Source organism: Chiroxiphia lanceolata, chromosome 12 (assembly GCF_009829145.1).
Source record: "Chiroxiphia lanceolata isolate bChiLan1 chromosome 12, bChiLan1.pri, whole genome shotgun sequence".
In the NCBI taxonomy this organism is placed as follows: domain Eukaryota; kingdom Metazoa; phylum Chordata; class Aves; order Passeriformes; family Pipridae; genus Chiroxiphia; species Chiroxiphia lanceolata.
In genome coordinates, this window is record NC_045648.1 from 21,087,332 (window position 1) to 21,101,896 (window position 14,565).

The following is a 14,565-nucleotide window of genomic DNA, read 5'->3' on the forward strand; positions in this document are numbered from 1 at the left end:
CCAGGGTGTATCCCTAGTCATCTGTCAAGCTCTGGAAACTCTACAGGCATCCTGAATGTGGTTAGTCAGTGCTAAGAGAATTCTGCTTTTCCAATTGGACAAGGTAAAAGAACATAATTTCTGTATCTGTCATTCTGGTAACAATACTTGCAAGAGGTGATTCACCACCTTTCTTCCTGCAAAAAATGATGTATTATTAAATATGCATGAGATATTAAAAGGTGCTTCCACTACTAATTCCCTCAGTTTATAGGACTCCTTCCACACCTTATGTCTGTTTTATTGTCACTCAGGGTGAGTAGCAGCATTATTCTTTCATTTGGAAAAGCACAATTTCTCAATTCTTTTTTTTAAAACCAGCAAGGACCATTATAATTCTTCTGGTCTGCACTGTTTTTTGAGACGGATGTGGCCCTGCTTGGATACCTACCCATTCTTTTCAGCCAGTAGCTTATGCTGCACAAATACATTTGCCTCAAAAAACAACAGATCCAAGTCAGTTCTGGCTATCTCCATATATATACATCCCAAACTGATGTATGGAACAGTCACAGGTCCAGAAAGACATTGGAGATAGGAGAGGACGATTATCAACATGTAAATCAGTTCCCTACAGATCTCCTAGGTTCTTACTGGGCCAAGCTGAGTGATTTTAAATGCATTTATAATGCTTCACTGTAAAATGCACTGCTGCCCAATAAATATAAGCTATTCCTTACTATGAAAATATACCATGTTACTATAAAAGAACTTCTGTAGCAATTGTCTGAAGTAGTTAAAACAGCAGAAACATTTAAATAAGGCTTGTCTGTTGAAGTTGAACACATCACAGGTGGCCTACCTGGTCTATAATATTGGCACTGAAGATGGCTTCTTCCATGTGTCTCTCATCAGATTTAATTACTGAGCGGATGCTGTTCACTACGTGACGTACTTCTGGAGGGAGATTACAGTTTGAATGTTCCAAAAATTTTGCCACTAAAATTTTTGTGTCTTTATAGGCCTTAAGGTCCACTAAGGAGTGTGGCCGCTCTTTTGAGACTGCGTGAAAAGCCTTTGGCTTTAGGTGCAGGTCAATTTTCCGTGTATCCCTCTGTTTTCCAGTTGGTAGGAAACTGCTCAAAGAATGCTGACAGGCAGAGGCAGCCATATGAGAACCAGAAACAGCAACTAAAAAAGGGGGGGAAGAATATCTTTAAAGTAATAGTTTAAAAAAAGAAAAAGAAAAAAAGAAAAGAAAAAAGGCAAAACAAATATTGTCACAAAGTTTTTATTTTGTCATATAATGTCTATTTTGTTTGAAGAGTAGCAAAAACATGCAATCAAGGAAACACTGCAAAATGGGTAAGTTTAACCAGGAGTCAAGACTAAGACTTTCCCATGACCAAGGAGGACTGCCTTGAGAATGAGTAGGTGCGTAGTAAACCATTTCATAAATCACAGATGTTTTTGTTACCTCTACCTTCAGAGACTTCAGTTGATATTACTGATAAGGAGAAACATGACCTACTCTGTATTACATATGTAATTTGTAAAGTTTTAGGCCCAGCTCCCCCCTTCCCCAAACTTAAGACTAAAATTCTGCTTGTTTCTAGGCCTCGAAAATTATATGCAGAGAATAACAGAAGACACATTAGTAAGAAACATAGGGAAAGCAAAAATGCTAATCTAAAAGAGAGTAGCATTTATTTTCATTCAAGGCTGGTTCCATCAGCATTGCACACCATATATGTATGCTGTTAGGTAAGTGGCTTTTCTGCCCCAAATTTTCTAAAGCTCATTTCTCTATCACAAGCTTTTAATTGTTAAAAGAAAAGAAGCAAATATCCTGCTTTAGAAAACTGATCCTCACCTGTTTCTACTGTAGCTGGAGATAATCCTGCATCTTGGCACTGGCTGCATACAGGAGTCCAGGCACAATTATCACCTTTAACCAAAGAGAGAGAGACAGAAGGAGCAAAGTCAACCCATGCTGTCCTCTGCCCAAAACAAGTCAAAATACACTGGAATCTTTTACTATCTCCTTTACAGAATGAAACTACTCAGAAGAAATACTGCTTTCAATATTCATAAAGAGAAGCTACTACACACAGAAATGTCCTATGAGCTGTTAAATAGATACAAATAGGAAGATAAAGCTCCTGCTTGATGGCTTCCTCTGTAATCCTAATATTTCAGGTCTAAGCACTGAAGCTCTGGAAGGTTCCCTACTAGGGGCAGTCCTCAGATTTTTCTACACTTCCTTGGCAGACAGAGTTTATACTGGAAAATGGGAAAACCGAGAAAGATGGATCCCTCTTATTTCAAAGCCAGTCTTTTATTCAGTATTTCTACCTCCTTTTTTATATTCTCATTCTTTGCAGGATGAATGTCATACACCCCTGATTAGATTAACGGGTAGGTGACCACTGTGGTACCTGATGAGCCAGTCAGTACCATGGGGTTATGGAGCATCTGCAAACAGCTTTGGACACAGTTGCCAAGGACAGTTTCTGGGATGCCAACACCAGGATCAACACCTATGAGATCACCCTGTATTGTAATTATCACTGTAGTCTTTTCCATTTCTGACAGTCAAAATGGAACAAGCTTTCAGTTTTGTGCTGTGGCTGTTTACACCTGCTTCCAAGACTGAAAACTGTATTGAACTTCTAGGTGGATTAGAAGAGGTTTTCTTCCATATCTCCAGGGACAGTTTATAATGAAAAGCCCATATAATCCTCTCTGGTAGAGTGAATAATTAAATGAAGGAAACAGATGTTAGGATGCTACAAACAGAAAATCTGTAAGAAATTAGGAGAGACAGCTTCTATTCTGTCTTTAATTTGCTCTATTATGCTGAAGTACTGCTGCACATGAATCATAGCATGCTTATTAAGAGAGACACTTCAGAGGTTCTGTCTTCCCATCCATTACTATACTGCTTAATGTACTTGCAGTGAGTCAAAACTACACCACTAGACATTACCCTGAATTATGTGGAACACAAACGCTACAATAATCATTCAGACACTCAACTGATACAGCCACACAGTCTAACATAGCTGATTATAAATTAAATTTATTGTAGCAATAAACAGTGTTTGTTAGGTTAGGTTTGTTAACCTCTGTGTTAGAGGTTGATTTTGTCTTACTTTGCTATGATAAACTTTACAGGGAAAGGACAGAAAAAACATGCAAACTATTAACTTTTAAATAATTTTTTTAAGAGGGAACTATGTCTGACAGAGATTGTATGTGAACCCACCATACTTGTGTTGTGCAGGGACTATACAGGGACTATAAAGGCACCTATTAAATTAAACTTTCATTTATAATTTCTCCACTAGAAATGACAGATAATTTAAAAAATAATCAAGCTCACATTAAAGTATTAATGGGAAAATTATTTGACTGTACATACCACAAAGACCCCATCACGTCAAGATGTGATTGAAGCACATGAATTGTGTTTTATTGACCAAAAAGCTCAGAGTTTTATGCCAGCACTAAAATGTCCAGATTATTTATTTCTTAGATCTCATGGCTGTTGTGTCGCACATGTGCCACATCTGCATGTCAAATAATTTATGTTCCAAACTATGGGCAGTGCAATCACAGCAACATGCAAACCCATTTAACAAAAGTCTACACAGTAAATATCAAGGTTGTGCTTCTGAATCTCTTCACATTGGCTTGTATGTGGAGGTGAGTCAGAAGATAAATTAATAATTTTTTCTTAAAGTAGAAAGACTGAGTCTTAAGATAAACCCAAACCACAAGTATAATCTGCCCACTGTATTTTGCCTTTTGTGAACATGGTTGAAGCTCCTCCAGCCTCAGTTCTCCAAAATCCACAGTCCCTTACATGAGTCATTAGTATTAACAATATGTAGGTTCCAGCTCTGTCTTTCATAGAGTCAGTCTGTTTGACCAGTTCTTCTACTCCAGGACAATTTTAAAAGAAAAGTGTATGTTACTGAAAAAAACCTGAAACCCCTTTTTCTTCTGGGTCGATGGAGGGAGCTCAGTGGTTCTCTTTAACTTTTGCCTATTGGTCAACTCCGTGGATATATTTTAAAATTCTACAATGAGTAGAACCAAAAGCCAGTTGTGAAAAATCTGGATCAAATGCCTTTTTAAAGTTACAAGGTAAAGAACTTCAGCTGTTTATCACAGCTTAGGAAAAATATGCTTCAGGGCTGCTACAAACACAGCCAGTACTGATATTAGAATAGGGCTGCTTCTAATCTATTATGATTTCCAAATAAAGTTCAATAAAAGGAAGAGGAAGGGGAAGCAATGTGAAGTTGTAAAAATCCTCAGAGACTAAAATTTTGCAAACTGTAGTTTGCCAAACATATACATGAAAGAAATACGCATATCTAGACTCAACTGCTTCTCTTAAGGATTTCATTTTAAAGATTCTTTTGTGGGCAGTAAAAGAACAGCAAATGAGGTCAGCACAGTCACTTCTTGACTCCCCCTCCCTCGTATATATGTATTTCTAGGACCTTCTCTGCCTCTGTTACAATTTTTGGTGAGCCCAGTTACATCGCAATGATGTTCAACTGGTGTCCCCCAATGCCACTTCTCCAGAAAAGATGAAGAATGTATTTAGGATACACTGAAAAAGAAGGCAGAGCATCTGTTGTACCAGGTGTCCCAGCAGGCAGCAAGAACACGTGGATAGGGTTGCCTACAGCAACCTCTCAAACACTGCTCACCCAGCACGTGGACCACAATATTGGAAAGCTGCAGAGCCTCATCCAGAAGAGAAAGGGCTGTTCTTGTCTTTGGCACAGTAGAAAGGATTCAGAAATTCTTATTTAATATCTGCACAGCAGTTTCATAGCACATACATCCTAGCAGAATAAATGTCATAAAATAAATGCAGACTTCTAGATTAAAAATTTGCTTTTCCTGGCCCAGATTTGGGGGCTAGATTTCTAAAGGTAAACCGCATTCAACTGTTGAGCTAAGTATGAGGGGTCTGAATCTACAGAGTAATGATGCAAGGAGTGTAACAGAACCAACATGTCATCCTAAAGGAAACTAGTTATTTCAACATTTTGTCTACTTTTGCTGAGCTAGTCACATGATTCTTCCTGTAGATCCCTTAGAAAGCCCAGGGAACAGATCTTGTAACAGCACAATCTCTGACATCTTACAAAGCTTTAAAATCTTTACTTTCAAGACACTTCTCCAGGTTACCCTTCTAAACCTCTCTGAACAGGTTACATCCTTTTGTAAAACCTGCTCTTTCCAAATGGTTTAGACAGTTCTACATTCCTGCTATTATTCTCTACTAAATCAACCCTTTCTTTTTCACTAACAAGCAGATTTTTTTTATGAAAATACACCATCCAGCCAGCATCTACTCTTGTCTTCCCTACTTGTCTAAAAGGAGATTTATAGCACAAGATACTTATCCTCCACAGCCAAAAGCTTTCCTTTCAATTTATCATCTTGTCATGTGCCTCATTTTCATTTCTTTGTCCTTTAAAACTTTCCACCCTACACTCCAACTTGCCACTGGTCACACTGACTGCCCCTGACATGCCCCAATACTCTCAACGTCAGTGTCACCTTTGGGAAACACAACCTGCTGTATTACACGTGTGACAGCTCAGGTAACAGCTTCCTAAAGAGACAGCAGCTACCATTCAACTTCTTAGTTCAGCCTCTCAATGTAACAGTAATTGAGAGGTGGAAACAGCTACCCAACACATGGTTTTCTGAGCATTACAGAAAGAACGGGGAAATTTAGAAAAGCCAAAATTAATTTTACTCTGTCAATTTTTGCATTTCCATTCTTAAAAATTTTCATATTTAGAAAATATGCATGGAACTAAAGCCTTCACACATAAGTCAGTCCTCATTGGAACGTTGTATATAATTCCCAGCAGCACCATTTGCTGCATAAATCACATACCACTCATTTGTTCCATGTTTGCAGCCCTGTGGTTCTACACCTACCTTCTGTCACAGACAACCATGACACGGGGGCACTGTTTGATCGGACTATGTTTGAAATTGGGTGTTTTCTAATGTGCTGCTGCACAGCAGTCTCATGACCACTTGTGTATGATGAAGTATTTGCAGGCCCAAAACAGGGAGAGGTCTGCAAAGGGACAGGCTGGCTGAAGTCCACACAGCAGGTTTTCTTTTGCTTCAAAGGTGCCGTGGCATTGCTCTCTTGAGCAGAACTCTGCAGTTCTCTTTCTGAGGGGCTGTAATTCCCTGAGGAACAGTCCAAGGGCCTGCTGTGGGCACAGTTCTTTTCCTGTCCGTGAGCCCTGTCTGTGGAGGCTCGGCTGTGGGAACTGTCATCCTCAGGAAAACCCTCTGAGCAAGTTCTGTGGAACCTGTAGTGAGTGTGGTAATCCAGGGGGCTGCAGCTCTGGTCTGCAGCCCCTTTGGGGGTTATACAGTAGGGAGAAAGATCTGCAGAGTGGAGAGATCCTTGAACTTCCAGCGAACAAAGATCTTCAGAGGAGTAGCTGCGGTCGGGGATATCAACAGCCTCAGAGACCAACAGAGAGGTGCTCTCAACAGAAACTGCAAAACAAGAGGTTCAGAGACTAATAAAAACTTCTTGCCCTCCTCCCACTCCTCTCCCGCCCCATTTTCAATGTATTGATTTAAATTCAGTAATCAGCAGGTACATTAATAATTATTCAAAAACTCTCAGATGACAGAATGCCAAAGCAAAAAACACTGAAGTAATTTCCTTCTTTCTCATGTCCTTCAGCAAAGACAATTTTGTGCTGTCCTCCAGTATAAGCATGTTTGAGCACCTGGTATGGAAGTATTATCTGCAACTACATCTGGACAGGAGCAGCTCTTTCACTACTAGTTTCTCTGGTAAACAAAGAGAGATTGCCTGTGGCAGGGAAAGTAAAACTTTATACAAATGCTGAGAAAACATGGCTCTGATCACTTTTAAACCTATCGCTCCTGTCAGTGTTAGCACTTTATTCAATCAACCAACATTTCCTTGAAGCATAAAGGTCTTTACAAATAAGCATTCACCATCATAGAACATCTCTGGCACACAACATTTGTGACACATGATTCAGGTACAAGCTAAATATTCTACATAAGGTCACATCATCTTTGAACCCTTTGTATTAAAAACTGAGCTTGTTGTCATTTTCTCTGTCGTATCTACAAATACCCTATGAAAATAAATATTTGGTTCTGCATTATTCCCAACGTCATGAGAAAAATAAAGAAAATAAAACTAGATAATGCAGTCTCCAAGTTCCAATAGTGTAGACAACGTTTCCCATATCAGACTGGACTTCCTGAAAATTCTGTATCTAAAATAAAAATATTTACAAAATAAAAATCACCTAATTCTATTCAGCTCAGCAGGCTCTGATCTGTTCTTTTTGCATGACGGCTGTTACTAATCACATTGATGAGACAAATGTATTTTACTTGTTTCCTTCAGGAATAGAAGAATAGGATCTTTCTGAATTACAGAATTACAGAACTTTTGTAATGTGTTCCTGTGTTTTGAGGTCTAGAAAGCAGAAAGCTTTCTACAGTATAAGAAAATTAACTATCACGAGAAAAATCAAATATTCCTGAGGTTAGATTTTGTGAAGAACATTTTCTTCGTACACAAAATGAATCATGATTTTCTTTTGGGGTTTCCAGGAAATAAATTTCTAACACTTACACTGTCAAAAAGGGTATAATAATCAATAGTCAAAATACATTTACACATCTACATTGTGCTAAAAATGCATAATATGCTCCGTTTATTATGTGTTAGGTGCAAAGCTGCAGTGGTTTATTGGACCATTTATATTTGTGGTGTGTCCACAAACATTTTTACATAGTTAGATAATTCTTTGCAACATATTCCCTTAACTAGAGCTTTGAAATATTTATAAAGTCTGTATGGATAAATGAAAACATCCAGTAGTCTGTGCCTATTTTCAGGGCACAGATCTGCACTATCCAAACACTCTCTGGTATGATTCAATTTAATTAATAACCAGGAGTGTGGTTGTTTGTACTATTTGCTATCTGGACTTAAGGACCTTAAACTGTATTTTCGGCTTCTAACTATTCTGCTCTTCCATTGACATGATTTTTTCTGGTACTGCGGAGAGCAGAAAGAAGGGTCTGAAGCAGATGAGACGCAATCACTGCTCAGAAGACATGGAATGGTAGTACCTGACTGATTTTACATGAATAAAACATGCTGAAGACCTCCTTAGTTCCCTTTCATGTGCACACAGCATGATACATAATGTCAAAACCCTGGCTTGAGAGGTGGTCCACTGCTTCCCAATGGTCAGACCTCTAGAATTGGCCTTAAAATTTAGATTGTCATTTGTGGATGTGAAGTCCAGATGGACGTAAAACTTTAGGGACTAGCTCTCTTGTTCACAGCAGCTCTTACAAAACACCTTCAGTCTCCCTCAGTTATAACACACACACTTGCAGTTTTCAAACACTATTTAAAAATAAAAAAATTAGCAGTGGTTAAAGGTGATCACTGGTGGGGTGGATCTGGAAACTGAAATCATACTCCACAAAACAGATACTCTGTGCATGTAGGAACAGATGCTCTGCACTGATCTGCCAGGCTTGTCAGTCCCATGCTGGAGGCTGGGCAAGAGAGCACCATTTCTGTTTCCTGGACCACTCTGCCACCACCTCTCTGCCCAGAGTCTACTGAGAACATGTGCCAGTCTGCTTATTAATGCAATATGAATATGAAGAGGAAAAGCATTTAATGGAAATTTAACTACAATAATTGTTTCATACAAACTGAGGCTGCAGTGTTTAAAAAGCCTCTCTGCAGCAACAGACATGGCAAGGGTACTGACTTTTAAACTTTAAACAAACAGGCTCTATACTGCTACTACTCATCTACTTGCATTCCCAACATCTATGCTTCAGGCAGCAAGCTTCCATTCAGGCTTCTGGAAGCCATGCATGAAACTACCATATGGAGATGGCCTGGAGGGACTATCAGGAAGGCACCTGTGGCTGCTGAAAATGAGAAACAAGTTGCAGGTATGGGCAGGACTCTTCAAAGAGAAAGGCCAGTCACCATATCTGCCTTGAAGGACTTTAGAGACCACGCTTGGTTTAGCAAAACTCTGCTCTGCATTTCCAGCCGCATCGGTCTCTTGACTGCGAAAAGGTTCATCTTGCCATGAATAACCTGAAAGCAAATCCTTCTGTCTCCACTGGGAAGGGCAGAGGAGAAGGAAAAGTCCACTCAAAACTCCATCTTTAAGTAGACAAAGGCAGTGCCACGATCACCTTGTGTGCTGAAGTCCGGGGTCACGTTCCTCTCCCCCAGGGTTGAGTCAGACACTTGCTGGGCGGTACCAGAGACCTAAATGAACATTTTTAGTGAAACAGCACGTTAATCTGGATTGTACCAAACAAAGTGTAGCACTGCTGATCTACAGAATACACCTGACAACACTGAATAGTTTTCATATCAGCTGCTATTCAGATTGAAAATTATTTAAATTATTTTACAACATCTTTGGGTCAGGAACCAAATGCAGGGCAAAGGAATGTACTTAACACAATTTTCACTTTTCGAGAATCTACAAGGTAAATTAATCTTGAATTCACAGGCAGCTGCAGGCCCACATTACAAAACTTGATGTCTGCAATGCTTAAAACTAATGTGTTTATTACAAGTAAACTCTGTTTCTACAGTCTGCATTTTTCCATATTATGCTTGGGTTATTTTCACATCATATCACCGTAAAATAGGAGAGAGGAAAACAGAAACCACAAAACCAAGCACAAGAGCAGTATTTCTCTTTGGTTATATGCAGAGATGTTAACTCCTGGTGGTTTTTAAGCCCTATAACATCATTGCCACCCAAGGGGTTGGTGCAGAGTGCTCTCCAGAATGCTGAGAATATTATAACTCACCTTTTTTCTGAAGGGATGGACATAAGTGGGTAACTGCCCTTCGCTTTTGAGAATCATATGAACAAAATACAGAATCAGTTCTCCTGGAAATACTGCACCCATAAACACCTGAAATTTAGTAAATTTTATTTCTATTGATTCGAATAGATTTTGGATTGGACCTTGTCACCAATCTCCATAGGTTTTTGGCAGTTCTTTGGGAATGTGATTATAAAAAAATTATTCCAATAAATAGCTGGTAACAATAAAAAAGGTCGAAAGGAATGAGATTGATACCATCTTTAGCAGAAAGCATCATATCTCCTTCTGTCTGTAGGGTCACAATCAACTAGTAAAGCTATTTATGGTTGGTGACAGTCTAGAAATAAGCATCAGTCCCTTCTGTGTGCACCTTTGTGTCAAACACTTAATTTGTATCTGGCCTTCTAAAAATTGGCTGTGACATGATTAGTCCGAAGCTATTAAGGAAAGAGCTTCCATTTCACATGCCAGTGTAGATTACAGCACACATATATACACATAACTAACTGTGCTCAATATTTTATTTTTTCCTATCTATCTATCTATCTATCTATCTATCTATCTATCTATCTATCTATCTATCTATGTGTCTATCTATCTATCTACCTACCTACCTACCTATCTATAGCTTACTATGAGCAAGTGATTAGGAAAATTTTTGTGATACAAGTTCAGTTTTTAAAAGTGATTTTAAGTGTTAGTAAATACAATTCTAAATAAAGAACAATGCCAGAAATACTTAAACTCAGCAACAGATGGATAGAGGACTGGGAAGAAAATGTGTAACCACTCATATTTTTAAACAATTCCCTTGGAAATTTCTTAAAGATCTTTTTTGTAGCAGAGTATCGCATCAGTGGTAAAAAGTAAAATGTGGTGTCCCTTCAAGCTGCAGATCATTCCTGGGAACTAACTGGAAAAGTAAGAAGTGTTCTCAAATTCTCTTTGTTGTTGGAGAAAATTCAGACTAACTACATTTTGGAAGAAACAGTATAATGTTTTAAGGGTGTTTGTTTCTTTTTAAAAATCTAGGGGTTCTAGGCACTTTCATAAATTCTTAACCCAGGTGCTTTCATAAACCTGATTGCTGACCGAAAAATATCTACTGAATATTTGTGCTGAAACATTTATTCTCTCAGGGTAACTGCTGAATGTATTTTATATGCATTTGGTTGATTGAACTTCTTGCCGGGGGGGGAAGGAGAACCACAGTTTTAATTGTAGGAGGTAACACTGACAATTTTTAAGCCAGGTCCGAGTTGTGGTTCACACAGAAACGGCACAGGTTCCTGCACAGCCAAGGGTAATAAAACCTTATTGACTGCACATCCTCAGACACGAAGGTGGTAAAGACAGTCACTGAGCTTTCAACAGGAAAATGCAAGAAAACTGGTGCTTTTAACAAGCCTGCAGAGCCTACTGGTGAGCAAACCTTATACAAACAGTCACTGAACCCTGATCTGTTTGTTCTCATCTTTTCTATATCCTAGTCGATACTTTGCATGGAAAACTGTGTGTGTGAAAACCACTTTTTATCACAGTCGTGGAATGGGAATTCTTAATCAGTATAGATGACAACAGTAGTTTTTACATTGATGCAGTCACATAAATTAGCACTGACATTTGTTGCTTATGAAATTAATGAACTACTGAGTCTAATTTGATATAATTTAATAAAATTCTAAGGACCTCAATCCATTTAAAAACAAATAAAACCTATTTGTAAAAGGTTTTACAGTTATGACATTATTACATAATGGTTCCCAGAAGCACTTTTATAGCTAAATCTGCCATGATTTCCACGGCAAAGTCTGCCTTTGAGGGATTTATAAATCTCATTATTTCAGTTCATACTGTGCTGTGCTTGGTGCATGTTCTAGGAGAGCACTTCCATTATGTAAGAATTCAGGTCTCCATTTTGTTCCCCTTGTAGACCTAAAATTGTTTTAGACTTTGGCTCCATTCTCCATCTACAGCTTAACTGGGACACTAACTGCAAAACTACATGAGAGCTTCTGCTGTTAAGAAAAGTCCATGGCTCCAGCATCACTGTGTGGGCTCTGGTTATCACTCCAGCATCACTGTGTGGGCTCTGGTTATCACTGCCAGGGAACCTCACTGCTGGGCAGCACCTGGGATCAGTTTGCTCCTACAAGCTCTCTGAACCAGCAACTACCAGACATACATAAACTCCCTGCTGGTAAGAAACTGGACAATTATCACCATTCCAAAGGAAAAGTCACCACTTATTTTCATTGGCGAGGAGAAGAAACACTTCTGGAACTCAGGTGACCAGAGATGAACAGACAAGATGCTGAGACTGACCCCAGATGTCAAAAAAACCTAACAGTGAATACATCTACTTATTAAGGCTCAAACTCTTCTTGCAAGGGCATGACAGTGCATCTTCAAATTACTGATGTTAAATTATATTTTTGTTATATGCTGGTGTTACTGTGCTGTTAGATGTTTATGCTCATGCAAAGAGTAGCCTCAATTACAAGAGTGCTTAAAACGATTTTGTGCTTAACTATTAATAGACACTTTCCTAATTCTTACTTAGTACCACATATGAATTCTCATCACAGATATGATCCTTCTCTCTCCCTCCAGACCATGCATGATTCATATCACTTTTGCCAGGTTTTTTTATCACCAAAAAATATCAATTTCTCCGAGACTTGCAGGTTTATCTAAGTTACTGCAGAAGAAAAAGGATGGAACTTGGATAAAAATATTTTAGAAAGGAGATGGCCTTGAAAACTCCGATTTTGTTGTTCAGCAAAAAAAACACTCACAGTGATCACACTCAGTTTATGCTGATTCTTTTAATTATAGCCAAATAAATGAAAATTAGTGCAATGTTTATCGTGGCAGGTGGAGGGTACAATACAAAGTTAGGCATGTCTTGGAGGTATTTAATTGCGTTTTTGTTGTGGGCTTTGCATCTCAGTCTTCTTTTTTCTCAGACATTTGTACTAATTATTTTAATAATCTCCTTGTTTATAATAGTAAAAATTTATGTAATTTTTTTCGGTTTGAGTTTCAATTGTGGTTTCCCCCAGTGTGAAATAAATCACTAGCAAACTTTTCAGTGTTATATTTTGGGGAAAGAAAAGGTAGTCCCCTCTGAAATGTGGGTACAATTTGGCAACCCGAACATAAGTATTTCCACAGTGCACTATTAACCACCCATAAGCGCTATCTAGAGTGTTTGACTCCTGGAGCCTGCAAGAAATTACAGCTTCTAAAAGCAATTTTAAGTATTTTCCCCTTTGTGATAGCTGATTCAATTACCACAAATCACTTCAAGCAAAACTTTGCTCAAATTAGCTTTGGCTGTATATGCAGATACATTATAATTCCAGTTTTAGCTGAGTCCATACCGTACAGTACAAAATAAGGCAAAAAGCGTAATATCAATATTTGTCTGAAGTATACTGGATCCTTTCTCAAAGTTCAGGATAAAGGTGTTCTGCACTCTCAGGAGTAGCATTTCTGCCACATAACAACTGTTTATTAGAAGCTGTAAAGTCAAAAGGTTAATCAATAAATAGGGAACTACTCGCTGCTGTTTCATAGGAAGAATAAGTCCCTATTTCTTTATCATTCAAATCTTTGCAAACTTTGCAATTACTACAGCATAAATTTGGCATTGGGTTCAAGGCATCCTGTCAATACTAGAGCACAGCATTTTGACAATCTATACCATTATCAGATGCTTCTAGGATTTTTCTAGGACATGACCTGAAATCTGACAAAAGCAGGGAACTGAAAATATTAACTGTGTTAATCTGAGGCTATTTACAGAGATTTTTATTTTAGGAATTTTCAAGACCACATTCTAGCTACACCCAGAGTGTAAAATGGCAATTCATAATTATCTTGGCTTGGATCACACGCAGGGCAAATCCAAGTGTTCATGAGCACTGTGCTATATATACATATACCCAAAACCCACAAGTTATTAGCATTGCATGTCACAAGACACACAGTTACCTTTTTCCTTACTAAACCTATACTGTTGTGTTGAGCTGCCATGAAATGCAGTATATTACAGTGAGGCAAATCCAATATTAGCAGTAGTTGGAATAAAAAATATTTTACAACTTTAAGGGTTTTTAAGAAAATAAACCTGCTTGTTCCATAATCAATACTACTTATTACCTATAGGAATTGAGAAGTGTAATGTTATTTTAAAACATTATTATCCTCAAATAAGGAAAAACACCATGCTTCTGTGATTCCAATCTGTTCTTCTAGGTTTTTGTTACTGACAGCCCAGTATCATTCAACTTTTTTAATGGATGAAATCATGCACAAGAACACAAGGAAAATACACATTAAGTGTTAGTTAAACCTTTAAAAGAAAATGGTCTGAAAAATGTTTTTAAAGAATATAAGTATTTTCTAATGGTTGTTCCTCAAAATTTATCTAGAATTGTTTTGCATCATGGAAATCTGAAGACTATTTCTTTTGGCTTTCCTTACCTGACTGGCAGGCATCTCTCCCATCACTGCTTCATAAGGAGGGGGCAGCTCACTTGGATACAGCATTCCCGGGCTATTAATGGTTACTTCGTACAAAGCACCGAACGGGGAATGAGGAAAGTCCAAATGGAGACCTCTGTATAAAAG

At 38.2% G+C, this 14,565-nt stretch overlaps 1 protein-coding gene across 4 annotated transcripts in view; it reads right to left on the reverse strand.

Moving 5' to 3' along the window:
* The window catches only part of FAM189A1 (family with sequence similarity 189 member A1), a 106,967-nt gene that overhangs the window by 3,305 nt on the left and 89,097 nt on the right, over positions 1-14,565 (reverse strand). For all 4 annotated transcript variants that reach the window (XM_032699798.1, XM_032699797.1, XM_032699796.1 and 1 more), the window contains 5 exons: positions 14,419-14,554; positions 9,274-9,349; positions 5,959-6,540; positions 1,853-1,927; positions 842-1,170 (listed from right to left, as the gene is read on the reverse strand). In XM_032699798.1, the coding sequence (XP_032555689.1) occupies positions 842-1,170; positions 1,853-1,927; positions 5,959-6,540; positions 9,274-9,349; positions 14,419-14,554 (1,198 nt within the window). The remainder of the gene's footprint in view (positions 1-841; positions 1,171-1,852; positions 1,928-5,958; positions 6,541-9,273; positions 9,350-14,418; positions 14,555-14,565) is intronic.